This window comes from Alexandromys fortis, unplaced genomic scaffold (genome assembly GCF_014885135.2).
Source record: "Alexandromys fortis isolate MF-2015 unplaced genomic scaffold, M_Fortis_MF-2015_v1.1 scaffold_45, whole genome shotgun sequence".
NCBI lineage: Eukaryota > Metazoa > Chordata > Mammalia > Rodentia > Cricetidae > Alexandromys > Alexandromys fortis.
Genome location: NW_026067926.1, coordinates 2,197,912 through 2,212,486, shown reverse-complemented (window position 1 = coordinate 2,212,486; position 14,575 = coordinate 2,197,912). Strand labels below are relative to the sequence as shown.

The 14,575-nt window shown below is 44.6% G+C and overlaps 1 protein-coding gene across 6 annotated transcripts in view; it reads right to left on the bottom strand.

Annotated features, from left to right (window-relative positions):
- Arhgap17 (Rho GTPase activating protein 17) overlaps positions 1-14,575 on the bottom strand; it is a 96,148-nt gene that overhangs the window by 29,828 nt on the left and 51,745 nt on the right. For all 6 annotated transcript variants that reach the window (XR_007591882.1, XM_050143159.1, XM_050143157.1 and 3 more), the window contains exons 4-10: positions 13,937-14,010; positions 12,177-12,288; positions 11,873-11,949; positions 9,715-9,826; positions 5,772-5,840; positions 5,534-5,615; positions 121-248 (exon numbers count right to left, since the gene is read on the bottom strand). Coding sequence is in view for 5 of the 6 variants with exons in the window: in XM_050143159.1 (XP_049999116.1) it covers positions 121-248; positions 5,534-5,615; positions 5,772-5,840; positions 9,715-9,826; positions 11,873-11,949; positions 12,177-12,288; positions 13,937-14,010 (654 nt within the window). In the remaining variant the exon portion in view is untranslated. The remainder of the gene's footprint in view (positions 1-120; positions 249-5,533; positions 5,616-5,771; positions 5,841-9,714; positions 9,827-11,872; positions 11,950-12,176; positions 12,289-13,936; positions 14,011-14,575) is intronic.

Here is a 14,575-nt window from a genome sequence, read left to right as displayed (position 1 = left end):
ATGGTCTATACCTCCACATTGGCTGTAATATAAAAGTGCATGGGGGGGGGGCAGGTGGTAGTGATGTGGATAGAGGAAGGGTTAAATGATTTGGCGGGTGGAACCTGGGGTGCCTCTCACCTCCTCCTTCATGCCAGTCTCCAGCAACAACATGACACAGGCCTCAATAGGGAGAGCAATCTCACGACCACTCCTCTTCAGGTGTTCCTCCAGGGGTGTACCGAAGGCTGGCTTCTCTGCCCACTTATCTACAGCAGAAAAGAGTTGGTAAGACCTTTGACCACCTCATGAATCCCTGAGAATTTTCATTCCATAGAAACAAACGGCTCCTTTGTAGACTGGTGGCTGGGGCTTGGGGAAAGGAGAAACACCCAGACATTTGTAAGCATAAGTAAGCACAGCCCATGTATTAGGCCGGGACAATCACTGGGAAACAGAGGCTCCTAGCACACCCTATGGCATGACTTGCCCAGGGGAGATATTGATGGTGGCCTTGAACCTGTACCACACACAGTGAACACTGGTGGAGTCAGAGGCCTTGCATTAAAATACAGGCTACATCTGAGCACACCATCTTTACTGAAATTTACTCTAGCCATGCAACGCAGGGCTGGCCTCATGGGTAGAAGACAAGAAAGAGACTCCACGTGAAAGGACAATCCTTGGCATTCCAAATAGGAGTTTTTGTTTGTCATCAAGACCAAAAAAGGTCAAGGGGAAGGCAAAGTAGAAAACACACTGTGGTATGCAATACTGTCCGCTAACCTGTGTCTACTTTAGAAACCTCTGAGGAGAAAAACTTTGATGTACGTGGTTCCCAAGCAGTTTGGGCTAAAGGCTGTGCTGATGGTGGCATCAGTGTTTTATGACTTTTGGGTCACAGGTCCCATTTCATACACTACAGATCTGAGGCAGCTCAGCAGAAACATGCATGATGAAGCAGTCATACAAGAATTTGAAACATGGACATGCTAAATCAGAATATGAGGTGCTCGTTTGGCCTGGCCCACCTGTGGGCACTGCAGAGGTCTAGTGCTGCCTGGAGGACACACAGAAACCAAAGAAGGAACCAGCACATGAGCCTGTGCAGCTAAGGAAGAGCACATTCTCCCCAGCCTCTGATGGATGGCCCTCCCGTCACCACCCTGCTGGAGGGCTGGATCTGGACAGGGCTGTCCAGGGACACTTCCCTCCCCTCCAAGCGTGGGATGGGGCTCCTTCCACCTATACAGAGAGGAAGGGAGAAAACAAAACACCACAGATGCACAGGCCTAAGAAATGATTGAAAGTTTAAAATGACAGCAAGAGGAAGTGAGGAAAGATGAAAGAAAGGGGTGGAGACAGAAGACAGCGAATAAAAACACAGACCAAGTACATGCCACTCTCAGCTTCTTACCTCTGGCCATGTCCTAGCCCTGTCCCAAGGAATTTTCTAACAGATAAAAGTGTCTGGACCAGTCCTGTCCCACAAGACAGATCTATGACAGTTGTCTAGAAGTCTAGATCTTATCAGACTACTCTGTCCCTTTTACTTAAAGCATTGATGGTCAACCTTGCTCAAAATGGTCATGAAACCATTTTCTTAGTGGATACATGAGAGGCACTTGGAAGTTTTGCATATGATACCTATAATCACCTCTACAACATGTCCAACCCTAGACACTAACGTCAAACAGAAGACAGACAAGCTGGGAGGAAGGAGCCCAATGCCTTGCCTAACTACTCTTTCCTGTCTCTGTATTCTATTATAAAACTATGGTCTCAGCCCTCAAACTAAAAATCCCAACTTTTAAAAGAGCAAAATGTCTTTACTGAGAGTCATGAGTTCAATCACGAACCTTGAACAATCTCAAAAGGGAGTTAGGTAGGAGGCAACCAAGAGAACTGCAGCAGCATTTTTTTGTGGCTGTGTTTCCTGCCAGTCAGAATGCCCTGTGGTGAATGTCCTTGAAGCTGCTCATGGGTCATGACTGCGACACAAAACACTCTTCCCCACACACGTGCACCAACAAAGGCTCTGCATCTCTGCCCCTCGGTGAACTTGTCCAGAGCATCAAAAACGAACCATAAAAGGGAGATCCAACCCACCATGATTTGGGATGAGGAAGGGCCACCTTTCCCCATAAATATACCACCTACCTCATAAATATTTATAAAAACTTTAAAACCAGTGGCACAGGGTCCACTGTGCTGCCTCCTGCCTTTGGGGTAGCCCACTGCAATCTCTCTTTGGAGTGCCTGTCCTGCCAAATGAACTTCTGCTTAAGCTTTTCATGTCTCTCCACTCTTCTTTGAGAAGACAAGAACTGCGAACTCCATAACACTGAGAGATGGCTACACTCCATCCTCTCTTGGGATGCTGTAGTAAACACTAGCAGAGGATGGCTCACCACCCACTGTGGAGTGTCAGCAGCAGGGGGAACAAACGAGAACCTTCTGACCTAGACACAATTCCAAAGGCAAGTTCCAGTTCAAGAGCTGGCCTTCAAACAACAGGCCTACTTTGTGCCAAGTATTGCAGCAGGCACACAAAATTCTTAAGGACCCCCCCCCAACACACACTTTCACAGTAAGAGCAACTGACCTATGAAGGACACATAAGACAGACACATAAACATGTAACAGCCATTTAAACAGACAGGACATAATGCTAAGACGTGGCGATCAATGGTATAGACGAGGGTCGCAAACGCAGTTGTTGGGCCAAGCTGGAGAGGCTCTGGCTGCAGCCACTCTGAGAGCTGGATGGAGGTCTCCACAGTGGAAAGCATGCTGTGCTGAGATCTTTGAAATGTTGACGAGAAGCCTGAGGCCAGGACTGTTAAAAAATGTCTGGCAACATTTTTTATTAGTTCAATGGTGGCAACTAATTTTTAAAATAAATTTGAATGAGCTATGGTTGTTTGCGACTTCTGGTGTAGACCATCAATGTGACAGCAATTGAGAGACAAAGTACTCAGTGCTGGCTGCAGTGGTTAGAGAAGGCTCCTCAAAGGGAGTGAGTGAGGCAGGGCATCAAGAAGCAGACAAGCACACATAAGGGAGTTGGCTGGGAACAGCACTAAGGGACAAGGAAATGAAAGTGCAGGGGGCTGGTGGGACAGAAGGAAGGTGGAGCTCAGTGCCAACTACCCAGAACCCAGTCATAAGTAGGCAAGGGGACAGAGTGATGGCTCTCAGGTTTCATAGTTGCAGAGTATGAAAAAGGCCAGTAAGAGAAGACAAGGAGGGAAAAACAGCTGAGCAGGAGGTCTTGGGTGCTGTCTACTGTCAAATGCAAAGGAGCATAGATCCAAGGTAACTAACTGATGCTTACAGTGCAGTGGGGCGGGAGGGGGCTGTTAAGATGCAAAATGTCTAGAAAGAGAAACCGGATGAGGGAGGAGAGGAAGAACAGAAGAATGGGAATGGACCTCAGAAAAGGCTGACTGTTGGGTGGTACAGAATCAAAGACATACGGAATCCTAACCAGGAAGGAAGAGTGAAATCAGGAAGAAGATGTCCTCAGTGCTCACCTGGGCTGTGACAAACACCAAGATTTGGGGGAAAGGTTGCTGTTCCTTGGGGAACTGTAATTTCCTTTAATGGTGGAGTGGGCACAGAAACCAAACTGCAAAGGGTTATGGGTAGGAAGGTGAACAGCAAGGTGGATATTGGAGTTCTCCAGATTTGGGGACAGAAAGTTCCCACTGCATTATTTTTTTTTCTTTCTAAAGATATGCTGAGTCTTTCGGAGAGAAGGCCACTGAAGAAAAGACGGGCCCAAAAGAAAGGTAGGTACAAAGGCAGGTAGAGGCGAGCGAGTGACCTGGGAAAGACAGAGCACACTTCTTCACAGCGATGCCTGTCACAGTCCAGCCTTCCCTCTTCTGTCCTGAGCTCCCCACTGCTCCCCTGACTTCCTGTATATTTCTCTGAGGAAGAATACTGAACAGGGAAATCCAGCCTTCTTGCTTATGTTAATATTCAACTCTTCCCAACTGAGTTTTCACCATTCAAAGGCCAGAATGACACCTACATCTTGTCCCATGTAGGGCCCAACCAGCAGTGGACATCAAATACATGCTCTCAACATTCTGAACTTGACAGCATTTGCTGCTGAGACTCTGTATATTGCCCAGGAACTGGGAAACCATGACTTAGGAAGCAAGGGCAGCCTGTCCTGAAAAGAACTGCCAGGTAATGAGACACACTGCACCGCACACGGCATTGCTCCAGACCCTATGCTCACAGTCAGGCTAGAGGAGCTCTGAGTCCATAGTGTAAAGCATCCACACAGAATAACTAACTCATCAGGACTTCCTGAAACTTAGGCGAACACATGGCATTCTCTAGGGGACCAGCCGCACACACATTTGTGAACACCACACATTTGCCACACTCAGCACCTGGCCAGATACCCTTGCAGTACCAGATCAATGGCTCCACAGGGGATGTACAGTCCTAATGTCAGCTCTCTGTAACTGTGAACTAACAAAGTCAACAACTATAGACCAAAAGCCTCTGAAAAGGCTGTGGACACAGGGCACTCACCTCATATGTGTATGACCGTTCGTTCTATCCTAGCACTACAAGGGAAAAAGGAGAAAAGAAAGAAAGAAAAAGACGCTGGAAAAGGCTGATCTGAACCGAGTATGTAGGGACCTTCATTTTCTTGTCATTATTTCTGAAACAATGCTATTTTTATGTAGCCCTGTATTATCATAATAGACACTGTAAGTCATCTGGAAATTAAAAACTCCAGGGTGTATGTGGAGGGTGTTTGCAAACACTATGCTGCTTTACATAAGGGACTTGGAAGTTGGGACTTTGATCTAGAGAACCAATTCCCTCATGAACATCAAGAGACAAATACAGAAATCCAAAGATAACAGAATAATTTCTGCCTCAACAACTGCCTACATATGCTGATAACTATTCTATGGTAAATCAGTGAGAAATAACAGCAAGAACTGAGATTGGGGGAGGCTTTACATACCCAACTTAAAACTACACACCAGCGGAGAGTTCAACACACTGCTAGAGAAAACAGTTACATGCTTCAGCAGAGCAGACAAAATATCAGAGCTGGAAAGAGAGCAAGAAATGGAAGAAAGAATCTTTCTACTGAAGGTTAGAAAGAGGCAGCCATGGCTTTGTGATTTGATTACAGTGACTGATGTGGCATCAAGGGCTGACTGGTCAAATTCTTCCTTGAAAAATCTGGAATCCATTTTCTAAAGGGATGGACGCTCTCTGTGGAACAGACAAGCGCTGGAAAAGGATAATTAGATGGCAGAGGCTTGCAAACCTCTTCAAGGAGCAGAGGCTGCTTATCTTCAGTGGAAGGTGTTGGAAAGTGCAATGCTCCATTAGTGTGTTAATTAGGGTTTGGAAGAAATTAGAGAATGCAGCAAGAATGAAATTACTCTGGGAAATGCTAGGCAGAGAGGCTCATCTCAAGGAAAGGCATGCAGAGGCAGGGTGAAGAAGAACAGGGGGGGGGGCGGGGGGGAGCGAGAGGAGGCATCAGCGGACACGCAGGTTACATTACCTTGATGGGCGCGCATTTCGGGAAGGGCCTTTTCTAAGACTGCTAATGCTTTTCTATGGTAATCTGCTTGGGCTTCTAATAACTGAGAACAGACCCACATTCAAAAACAAAAGTAACGTTAGCATTGGATGGACACAGACACAATGGTTGAGCAAAACTGAAAATCAACTCTTTCCACAACGCTTAAATCATTCAATTTTTATAACATGTTAACATTCGGTCGAGGGAAGGTACTTACCGTTACAAAGAATCTGCCGTACTCTCCTTCTTTGGCCATGAAGCTGTACATGTCTGCTGCCAGTTGATCCTGGGTAGAAGATGTGTCACTAACATCAGTAAAGAAACTGGCACCTGACAACAACTTCTGGGATTTCTTAGATCAAAGGGGACATGAGCAGCCACAGGTGAAATGTCTACTGACCGAGTTACTGCACTGAGGCCCGATGGTGAGACAGCTCAGCCGATAAGGCACCTGCCTCCCTAGAGATGGCTCAGCTGATAAAGCACCTGCCTCCCAAGGGTGAGGACTCGAGTACAGTTGGGTACTATGTCTGCAACTGTAAGTCTGGTACTCCTACAATAAGATGGTGGCCCACACGGGACAATCTCTGGAAGTTTGTGGGCCAACTAGCTTGGGTACACAGTGGTGAACAGAGCCTGCCTCAGAGAGAATGGAAGGCAAGGAGCAACACCTAAGACTGTCCTCTGACACCTCCAAACCCACCCACCTATCACCACACAAACACCAAAACAGAAAGAGAAAAGAACAGAAAAATTTTTTGATTGGCATGGAAGGAAATCAGAATGTAAGGGTTAGTGTTAATTCTCAACGTGACAGGATCCAGAAACCTTTAAGAGACAGGCGTCCAAGCACCGCCCCCTACACACCCTTGAAGGAATGCCTTGGAAGGATTAAGTTAACCAGGTTGGGGTAGAAAGACCCACCCTAAAAGTGTTTGGGTTCTAGACTGTATAAACCTAGATATTTGCTGGTAAAAATCAAAGTATTGACTATAATTTGGCATTTATTGCCATTTGGGCTCTAGATAACAAAAAGGAGGGAAAAGGTCATACTTCTACTGTCATATAAATATAAAAATGTGTATGGAAAAACCCAGGGTGCTAGAAGCAGAAGTTTTCTGTTAGCAGCAGTAGATGTGGGCAAAGAGAAGGAGAAATGGAAGCAAGACTTCACTCTGTAGCAACACTTTTTAATATGTGAACTAATGTAAATAATCGTTATGTAAAAATTGCTGTTATTTTTATTACCTTGCAGCACTGGTCCGAATCTCAGGTAAGCTCTCTATCACTGAGCCCAATTTCCCTTTTATTTTTAGACGGTGTCACAGATGTCCTAGTTGGCCCTGAGCACTTCCTGTAGCCCAGGCTGGCCCTGAACTTCTAATCCTTTTGTTTCAGCCTCTCAAGTAGCTGATATTACAGGCTTATACCATCAAGGACAGAAATTTAAAAGACAAATTTAGCGTTTGAGTATACATTTCTAATGTTTCAAATGTGTCTATAGACATTCTACATGTATATAGAAAACCCAAATATTAGAAAAATGATACATACAGCCTGAGTGAGCTTTGATTTGCTTTGTTTTTCGAGACAGGGTTTCTCTGTGTAACAGCCCTAGCTGTCCTGGAACTAGCTCTTGTGGACCAGTTTGAGGCTGGTCTCAAATGCACAGAGATCCTCCTACCTCTGCCTCCCAAGTGCTGGATTAAAGGCGTGTGCGCGCCAGCTTGAGTGAGCTTTTCAATGTATTACCTTCTGTTTTTACCACAAGGTGCACAAAGTTATATGAGGACTCTCTTATTCAGTAATGCACATTAAGAACAACAAATATCCCTTTAGAATAAATGAGAAAGCAAGAAAGTAGACTTTCTCAGACCTCGCCTTGCTCCTAACCAGAAAGGAAAGAAAAATAATGAACAGTCAAATGCTAAACACAAACTAAAGCTGGGGACAACCTCTGCTGCCCAACATGCTACAATGTGGCAGTCATGTAGGCTCGAGGGTCAGAAAATTGCTAAGCATGGTGAGTTAAGGAAGAACTATATACCCATCATGCATAACGACAGCTTATCTTTTCTCTTTTGAAACAGGGTCTCACTATGTAGTTTAGCTGTCCTGGAACTCACTATGTAGACCAGGCTGGCTTCAAACTCAGAGATCCACCTGCCTCTGCCTCCAGTGTGATGGAATCAAAGGCATGTGCCACCATGCCCAGTTTGCTCAAGGACAGTATTTCTAAAGAATTATATCTCAACAGAGGGAACAATTACAGTAAGTTCACTCATCAGCACACGGAGAGAATGGAGCAGTGTCTGTGGGCCAGGCTGAGTCTAGGAAAGAACAATGCCTATGAGACACTCCCCCCGTTCCCAGAACCCCGGAGATAATGCGGTTCTCTACTGGTTTGGACATGTGCCCCTCTAAACATATCACACTCGTAGCAGTCTCGCTGGAATATGAATTTTTTTAGTATTCTTTTTTGTTTCTTTCTCCCTGAGTTAGAGTCTTGTGTAGTAGCCTATGCTGGCCTCAAGCTTGAAGCCAAAGATGACCCTGAACTTCTGATCCTCTAACTTCTACCTCTCAAGTGTTAGAATCACTACTCCCAGTATGTACGGTTCTGGGACTGAACCCAGAGCTCTGTGCATACCAAGCCAGCATTCTACCTACTAAGCTAAATATGATCCTTTATAAACATATATGCAACTCTTTATAAACATATATGCAACTCTGTGAGGTACGGTTTCATTTTTACTTGTTTTATTCAGTATTTAACAGTTTAGAGAACAATAACTGCTATTTTTTCCTTTTTTTGGTTTTTCAAGACAGGGTTTCTCTGTGTAACAGCCTTGGCTGTCCTGGAACTCACTCTGTAAACCAGGCTGACTTCACAGAGATCCACCTGCCTCTGCCTCCCTAATGCTGGAATTAAAGGCATGTGCCATCACCGTCCAGCAATAATTGCTATTTTAAGGGTGGGATTATAACATGGCTCAAACAAACCAAAATGTAAGAGTTCCAAAACAACCTAGGAGGAAATGAATATTTCTGAAAAAAGATGAGCAACAGCAAGAAAAAAAATTGAAGATCCTAAGAGTCACCAAAGACTTGTTTCCTTAGCACCTTTAAAAGAGCGGAATAAGTATCTATTTTCATGACTAGACCTGGGGAGAAAAATATCACTTAGTAATATAACCAGCATAGAGTTTTTGAAAGTATTTTTGGAATTACATTTTTGAGAGAAAAAATATTATTCTCCTAAATTACAAACCAATTGTTGTAGAAACATTAAAAAAAAATTCTTCCTGCCTGAAATGGTGGCCCAGGCCTTTAATCCCAGCATTTGGGAATAAGAGGTAGGGGGGAATCTCTTGAGTTGAAGTCAGCCTGATCTATAGTGGAGTTCAAGAACAACCACGGCTACATAGTGAGATCCTGTCTCCAAACAAACAAAAAACAAAACAACAAAATCCTTCCCTTATTAAAGTAAATAAGAGCAATTTACTATATAATAGATGTCATGTTTATGTCAGAAAGCCTATACAATACTGTCTTTATACTGCCATCTGTCATTTTAATTGTAACTTTATATTTAGTCTCTTTCCCTCTCTCAACTGATTATTTTTAAATAAGCCCAGTCAAGTTTTCCTTAAACATCCCACTTGCATTTTAAGATTTATTTTAGTTATTCTTAGGTTATTCCGTGACTGTGCTGTGTATGGGTATGAGCATTTGAGTGTGGGTACCTGCAGAGGCCAGAAGAGGATGCTGGATTCCCCAGAGAAGTGGGGGCAGGTAGTTGTGATCCACCCAATGTGGGTGCTAGGAACTGAATTCAGGTCCTCTGCAAGAGCACTATGGACTCTTTAGCCACTGAGCATCTCTCCAGACCCCACTTGGATTTTAAAATATATATATTTTTTTGATTGTAAAATAATGTACAGTATTAGAAAATAAAAACTAACCTCTGGTCGGGATGTAATATATGAAAGGAGAGTAAATAAAAATAATAACAAAATAAAAACTACTCTTCAATATCATTCATAGTATTCTGATATGAACTAGGTGAACACTGAAGAATTTATAACATGACGTTTTGTCTATGATTTACAGAAAACAACAGGTGGCTGAAGGTCTCCCCCGATAAGGGACTCCCATACCTTGCACTGTTCAACTTTGTTCCCAGCTTCATCCATCTCTTCCTTTAGGGTGTCTATTTTGGATGGAAGCCCCTGAAAGTTGGTTCCTGAAGACTTGTGTGCTTGGTTCCACCTGAAAAACAGGAAGAGCCAGATTGAGAAGAAGCAGTGCAATTTTAACCAGGAGGCAGGCCCTGAAGACAGAGACTTCCCTAGCTGACTCCCCTGTACTGGAAGCAGACTCCAGAAGGCCTTCTTCTTTCCTAGGTGTGGCCTCCAGAACAGAAGCAGGCAAAACCAGGCACTGGCTTCTCCACAGGCAGGACTCCTGTGGTGCTGGGGGTGGCATAACCAAGAATATCCTATGTCACACAGCACCGCTGCTGGAATACAATCTGTGGACCCTCTTTTCTGCAGTCCTTGCCATGAGGCACCCTCTTCTGGTTTGATCTGGAATGTTCCCTATATACTAAGAACAAGTTCCTGCTCTTGAGGACTCCATATGATGCACCTTGTGACCATGTGAGACCTGTGATTGTTCTTAGCAGCAAAAGTTAGAACGTCATGCCTGTAGCTATGAAAGCATTTCAGACACACATAGGAATAGCAGAGGGGCAGATGCAAATAATGGGTCTGTAACATTATTTCTGGTTTTCAAATATGCTTTGACCCTCTGAATATAGATATGTCTGGTCTTCTTGAATATTTAAATATCAATAGTATGCACACACAGCATGAAAACCTATGCTAGCAACTTTATAAGTTTCCCATTCTGCTGCCCTGCCCTGCAAATGCCATATTGTACCTACTCCCCGTTCCCAGTATGAGGCACAGAAAGCTTCCCATGTCTACAGAGGCAAAACAGTCAGTGCTGGGCTTGAGAAAAGCACAGAATTTGGAGTGTGACATCTTGTTTGCAGAGCAGTTCCAGCTTATGTAGCTGTGTAACCTGGCATCTAATCTCTGCCTAGGTTGTCTCATCTATGAGGTGACGCTGATGAATACTGTCTATCTTGCAGAACTAAGACAGGGAATAAAAGAAGGGACAAGCAGCCAGGCATGGTGGTACATACTTTAACCCCAGCACTCCCAGAAGCAGAGGCAGGCAGATCTATGTTGAGTTCGAGGCCAGCCTGATATACATAGTGAGCTCCAGGACAGTCAGAGCTACGTGAGACTATGTCCCAGAACTTCAAAACAAAACAAAACAAAACAAAAAACCAAAAACCAAAAACAAAACAAAAACCCAAAAAGGAGGGGATAGGCACAACTGCTTGCAGAGCATGTACCACAGACTCTCACTGCATTAGATTCCATTTTCCTTCAGCAGAGCCACAGGAACAAGTAAAGGCAAACAAGGAATACTCACCCACTGCAGTTTCTCTGATACCCACTTCAGTTAACTGAGTATGACTATGGACTAAGAATCAGAGTTGGATATCCTAAGACACATGTGCTTGAGATGTTCATGTCCTGACAGATAAACTTCTATGTTTTGCTTTGCCAAGCACAGTGAAGGGCACACACATCTCAATTAACTAAGCAACAGACATTCTTTCTCCTGAGTAAAAACATATGTAGGAGGGCATACTCCTGGTCTCGCTGTCTTGCAGGGCTCTAGACACACATGTATACATGACAAGGCCACAGCAGAACTCTCCGTCAGAGTACTAGTCCTGCCATGGAGTAAATCATACAGCCAGCATGTGTTGGTCTCAGTCTGTCTGTGAAACAATCCTCTTCACAGAAACAGAGGGTGCTTGTATCAACCCCATCCTGGCCTTTCCAGCCACTCACTCCCGAGGCATTGCTGGCAGAGATGCCTTCAACCCTGCACAGAGCCAGAAGGAACTCACAGTGTTCCGTTTGTGAGTCCTTCCCTTCTTGATCACGAAGGTTTAAGACCTCATAAGCTGTCTGGATCACAGATCTATTATCTCTCAACTCCAATGTCTTGAGAGTTGTGATCTTGGAAGTGTTAGCCGCCAACCCTTTTCCTATTAAGAGCCTTAGTTTAGAATGTTCTAACAATATCCCCACTGTCATACTTGGAAGGAGGTACACACAGGTTGTGACCTGGCCACTGACAGAGGTGTCTGTCTGACTCTGCCAGGCTTGAATGCTGATCACAGGACAGAATTCTGCTACATTCATCATTGATCTCACAGCGTCACCTTACCTTGCTCGGACTGAATCCCAGTCCAACACCAGTCTAGCCAGCTGTTTCCTTTGCTTTTGGATGTTGGGAATCTCCACCTGGAAGAAAGAACAGATCATACAGTTACACCTGGGGATTTTGGATGGATTCTTCAAGGAAGAAAACTTATTTACAATGGATTTTTATTTTTTATTTTTTCAAAGACACAAACTTCCCTTACTTCCCCAAAGAGTTCTACATTAAAGCTGATGCTGATTTAAATTCTAGGCCCACAATAACCATTTACTATCTGATCCCTATTAGGCCGGGCAGCACAAGAACCCACCTCTGCTATGCCGTAGAGAGGGTCCATTATCTCCTTCTCAACAAAGACTTCGTGCTGGGAGAGCTCAAGAGCCAACTGGTTCTCAGCATCACCACAGGTCTCTAGCATCTTCCTTTAGAGACAAGACACCAAACAACAACCATGCACTCATAAACAGGTACCAAGTGGTCACGTCGCTGCATTCTGCTCTATGACATAGAACATAGCGGGACACTACCCAATGCAGCCATTACGATGTATGTACATGGGTTATCACCTAAAATACAAGTCCAGATTTATGCTTTAAATGAAATGAACTGAGACCGAAGGGTGGCTCACTGATGCCCTCAGTTCTGACCTGAGAACAGAAGGCTGAAGGGAGGAGGGGAGGGAGGGGAGGACTGTCTCTGGCATATACTTATTGCATAGGGAGATAATGTGTGAACAGTGCAGCCACAGCTCAAAGAATCAGGTTCTCATGTCAGGTGAAAAGAGTGTTCTCAAAACACCCTGAAAAATTTTAACATGTGCAAAAGGTCACTCACTACGTGTGTCTGTTATTGCGTCTGGCTTTAGCAACACTTCCTCTAGAGTTAACACCAAAACTGGGTCTCCAGCTTACCAAGTATAGATGTGGGTTTCTCCCCAGCACCACAAGGTTGAAAACAAGGTTCTCAACTGCAGATGAAGTGGCTGAATAAATGGGCCAAGAACACGGTGCTACTCAAACATCATACTTCCTTTTGTTTTCCTTAAATACACAGCTGATATAGCCCCAAATATATGTGCAAATATGTAACTCCATTAGCTCATGCCTCCCTCCTGCCTGTCTTCTGCACCATGACCCTCCAGCGGAGCTCTTTTGGCTACAGAAAGGGTGTGGTGTGGTGAGAGGTGGCTGTGGTATCACAGCCAAGCTGAAGAGTTTGAATGCAGGCTTTGTACTCTGCAGTTGTGTGGTCTCAGGCAGTCTCCCTGCCCTTTCTCCTGCCAGCATCCCTCATCTGTAAAATGGAAACGTTAGTACTGCCTACTTCCTAGGTTGTTTGAAGCCTAAGTGAACTAATACTTGGAGAGAATTCAGACTTGGCTTGAACGCAGCATCACTGCTGTGAGGAAAATGACATCAGCACAAGGAAGCAAAGATAGAGACATGCACTGGTTTTAATTTAAAAAATCTTGAAGAAAAAACTTAAAATTTTCTAAACATACACACAAAGTAGGTGAGCACACATGTGGGGTGATAAGCACTCTAATTACCCAGATAAAATCATTATATATCATACCACCATAGACCATAAGTATACAATTATATGTGTCAATTAAAAATAAATATATGTTAAAAAGAAAATAAACTAGACATAACATTTTGAAGATAAAACAACTACCACATAAGCCACATAATTCAGGAAATGCATTCTTTTGAAACCACCACCTTCTGTGTTTTGATGGCCATACTTAAAGTCAGTGACTCTGAAGGACCGAGAAGGACTTGTCAGTACTAACTCAGAGCCTGCATTGTCATGGGCAAGTGTACAAGTTCATGCATAAACATGGGGAACACATCCTGACTCCCTGTGCATGGTTCCTTTTCTACCCAATTCCATCCAAACTCCTAACAGAGAAAGACATTCCCAGCACCCCAGCCCTGGGTGCTGCTCCCCTGATGGAAGAGACCCCACTGCTGTGCTCCGAATTCCTATGGTGGCTGCCAGACACAGCAGCTGTGCACTTCCCCCAGACTCTGGGCCAAGGGCTCTCCAGAGCAGCACCACTCTTACCCCAAAAGAGACTCTTCTAGCTGGGCTGAAGCCTCTTGCAAGTTCTGGGCGAGTGCTGTCAGAGGAAGCTTTTTCTGGAAAGCAAAGATAAGGTGGGTTTTTATCTGTTGTTCACAACCATTCTCATTGGTCTGCTTCAGGTCACTCTGGGTACCCCTGCCCTCCAGGAAATCTGCAGAAGGAAAAGAGTTGTCCCTGTAGCTCAGCCTGCGGCTGTCCTTGGACTAAATTAACTCAGGTGTCCTGGCACACAGGGTGTGTTCAGCACACGGAGTGTGCCTCCCACATGGGGAATGGCCAGCACGTGGTGTGTGTCCAGTACAAGGGGAGTGGCGAGCATAAGGGGTGTGCTCAGCACACGGGGAGTGCTCCGCACACGGGGAGTGCTCCCACAGGGGTGTGCTCCGCACACGGGGAGTGCTCCCACAGGGGTGTGCTCACCTGGGGCTCAGCAGGTGCTACTGTTGCTGCTACTGTTGCTGCTGCTGTTATTGTTACTAATTAATCAGGTGCATAGAGGTGCAGATAAGTATTACTTATCTGAAATCTTGGGACCACAAGTGTTTTAGATTTTTAGACTTTGGAATAGGTGCACTGCCTTTACTGATTGAATATCCTGAACATGAAAATCTAAAATGT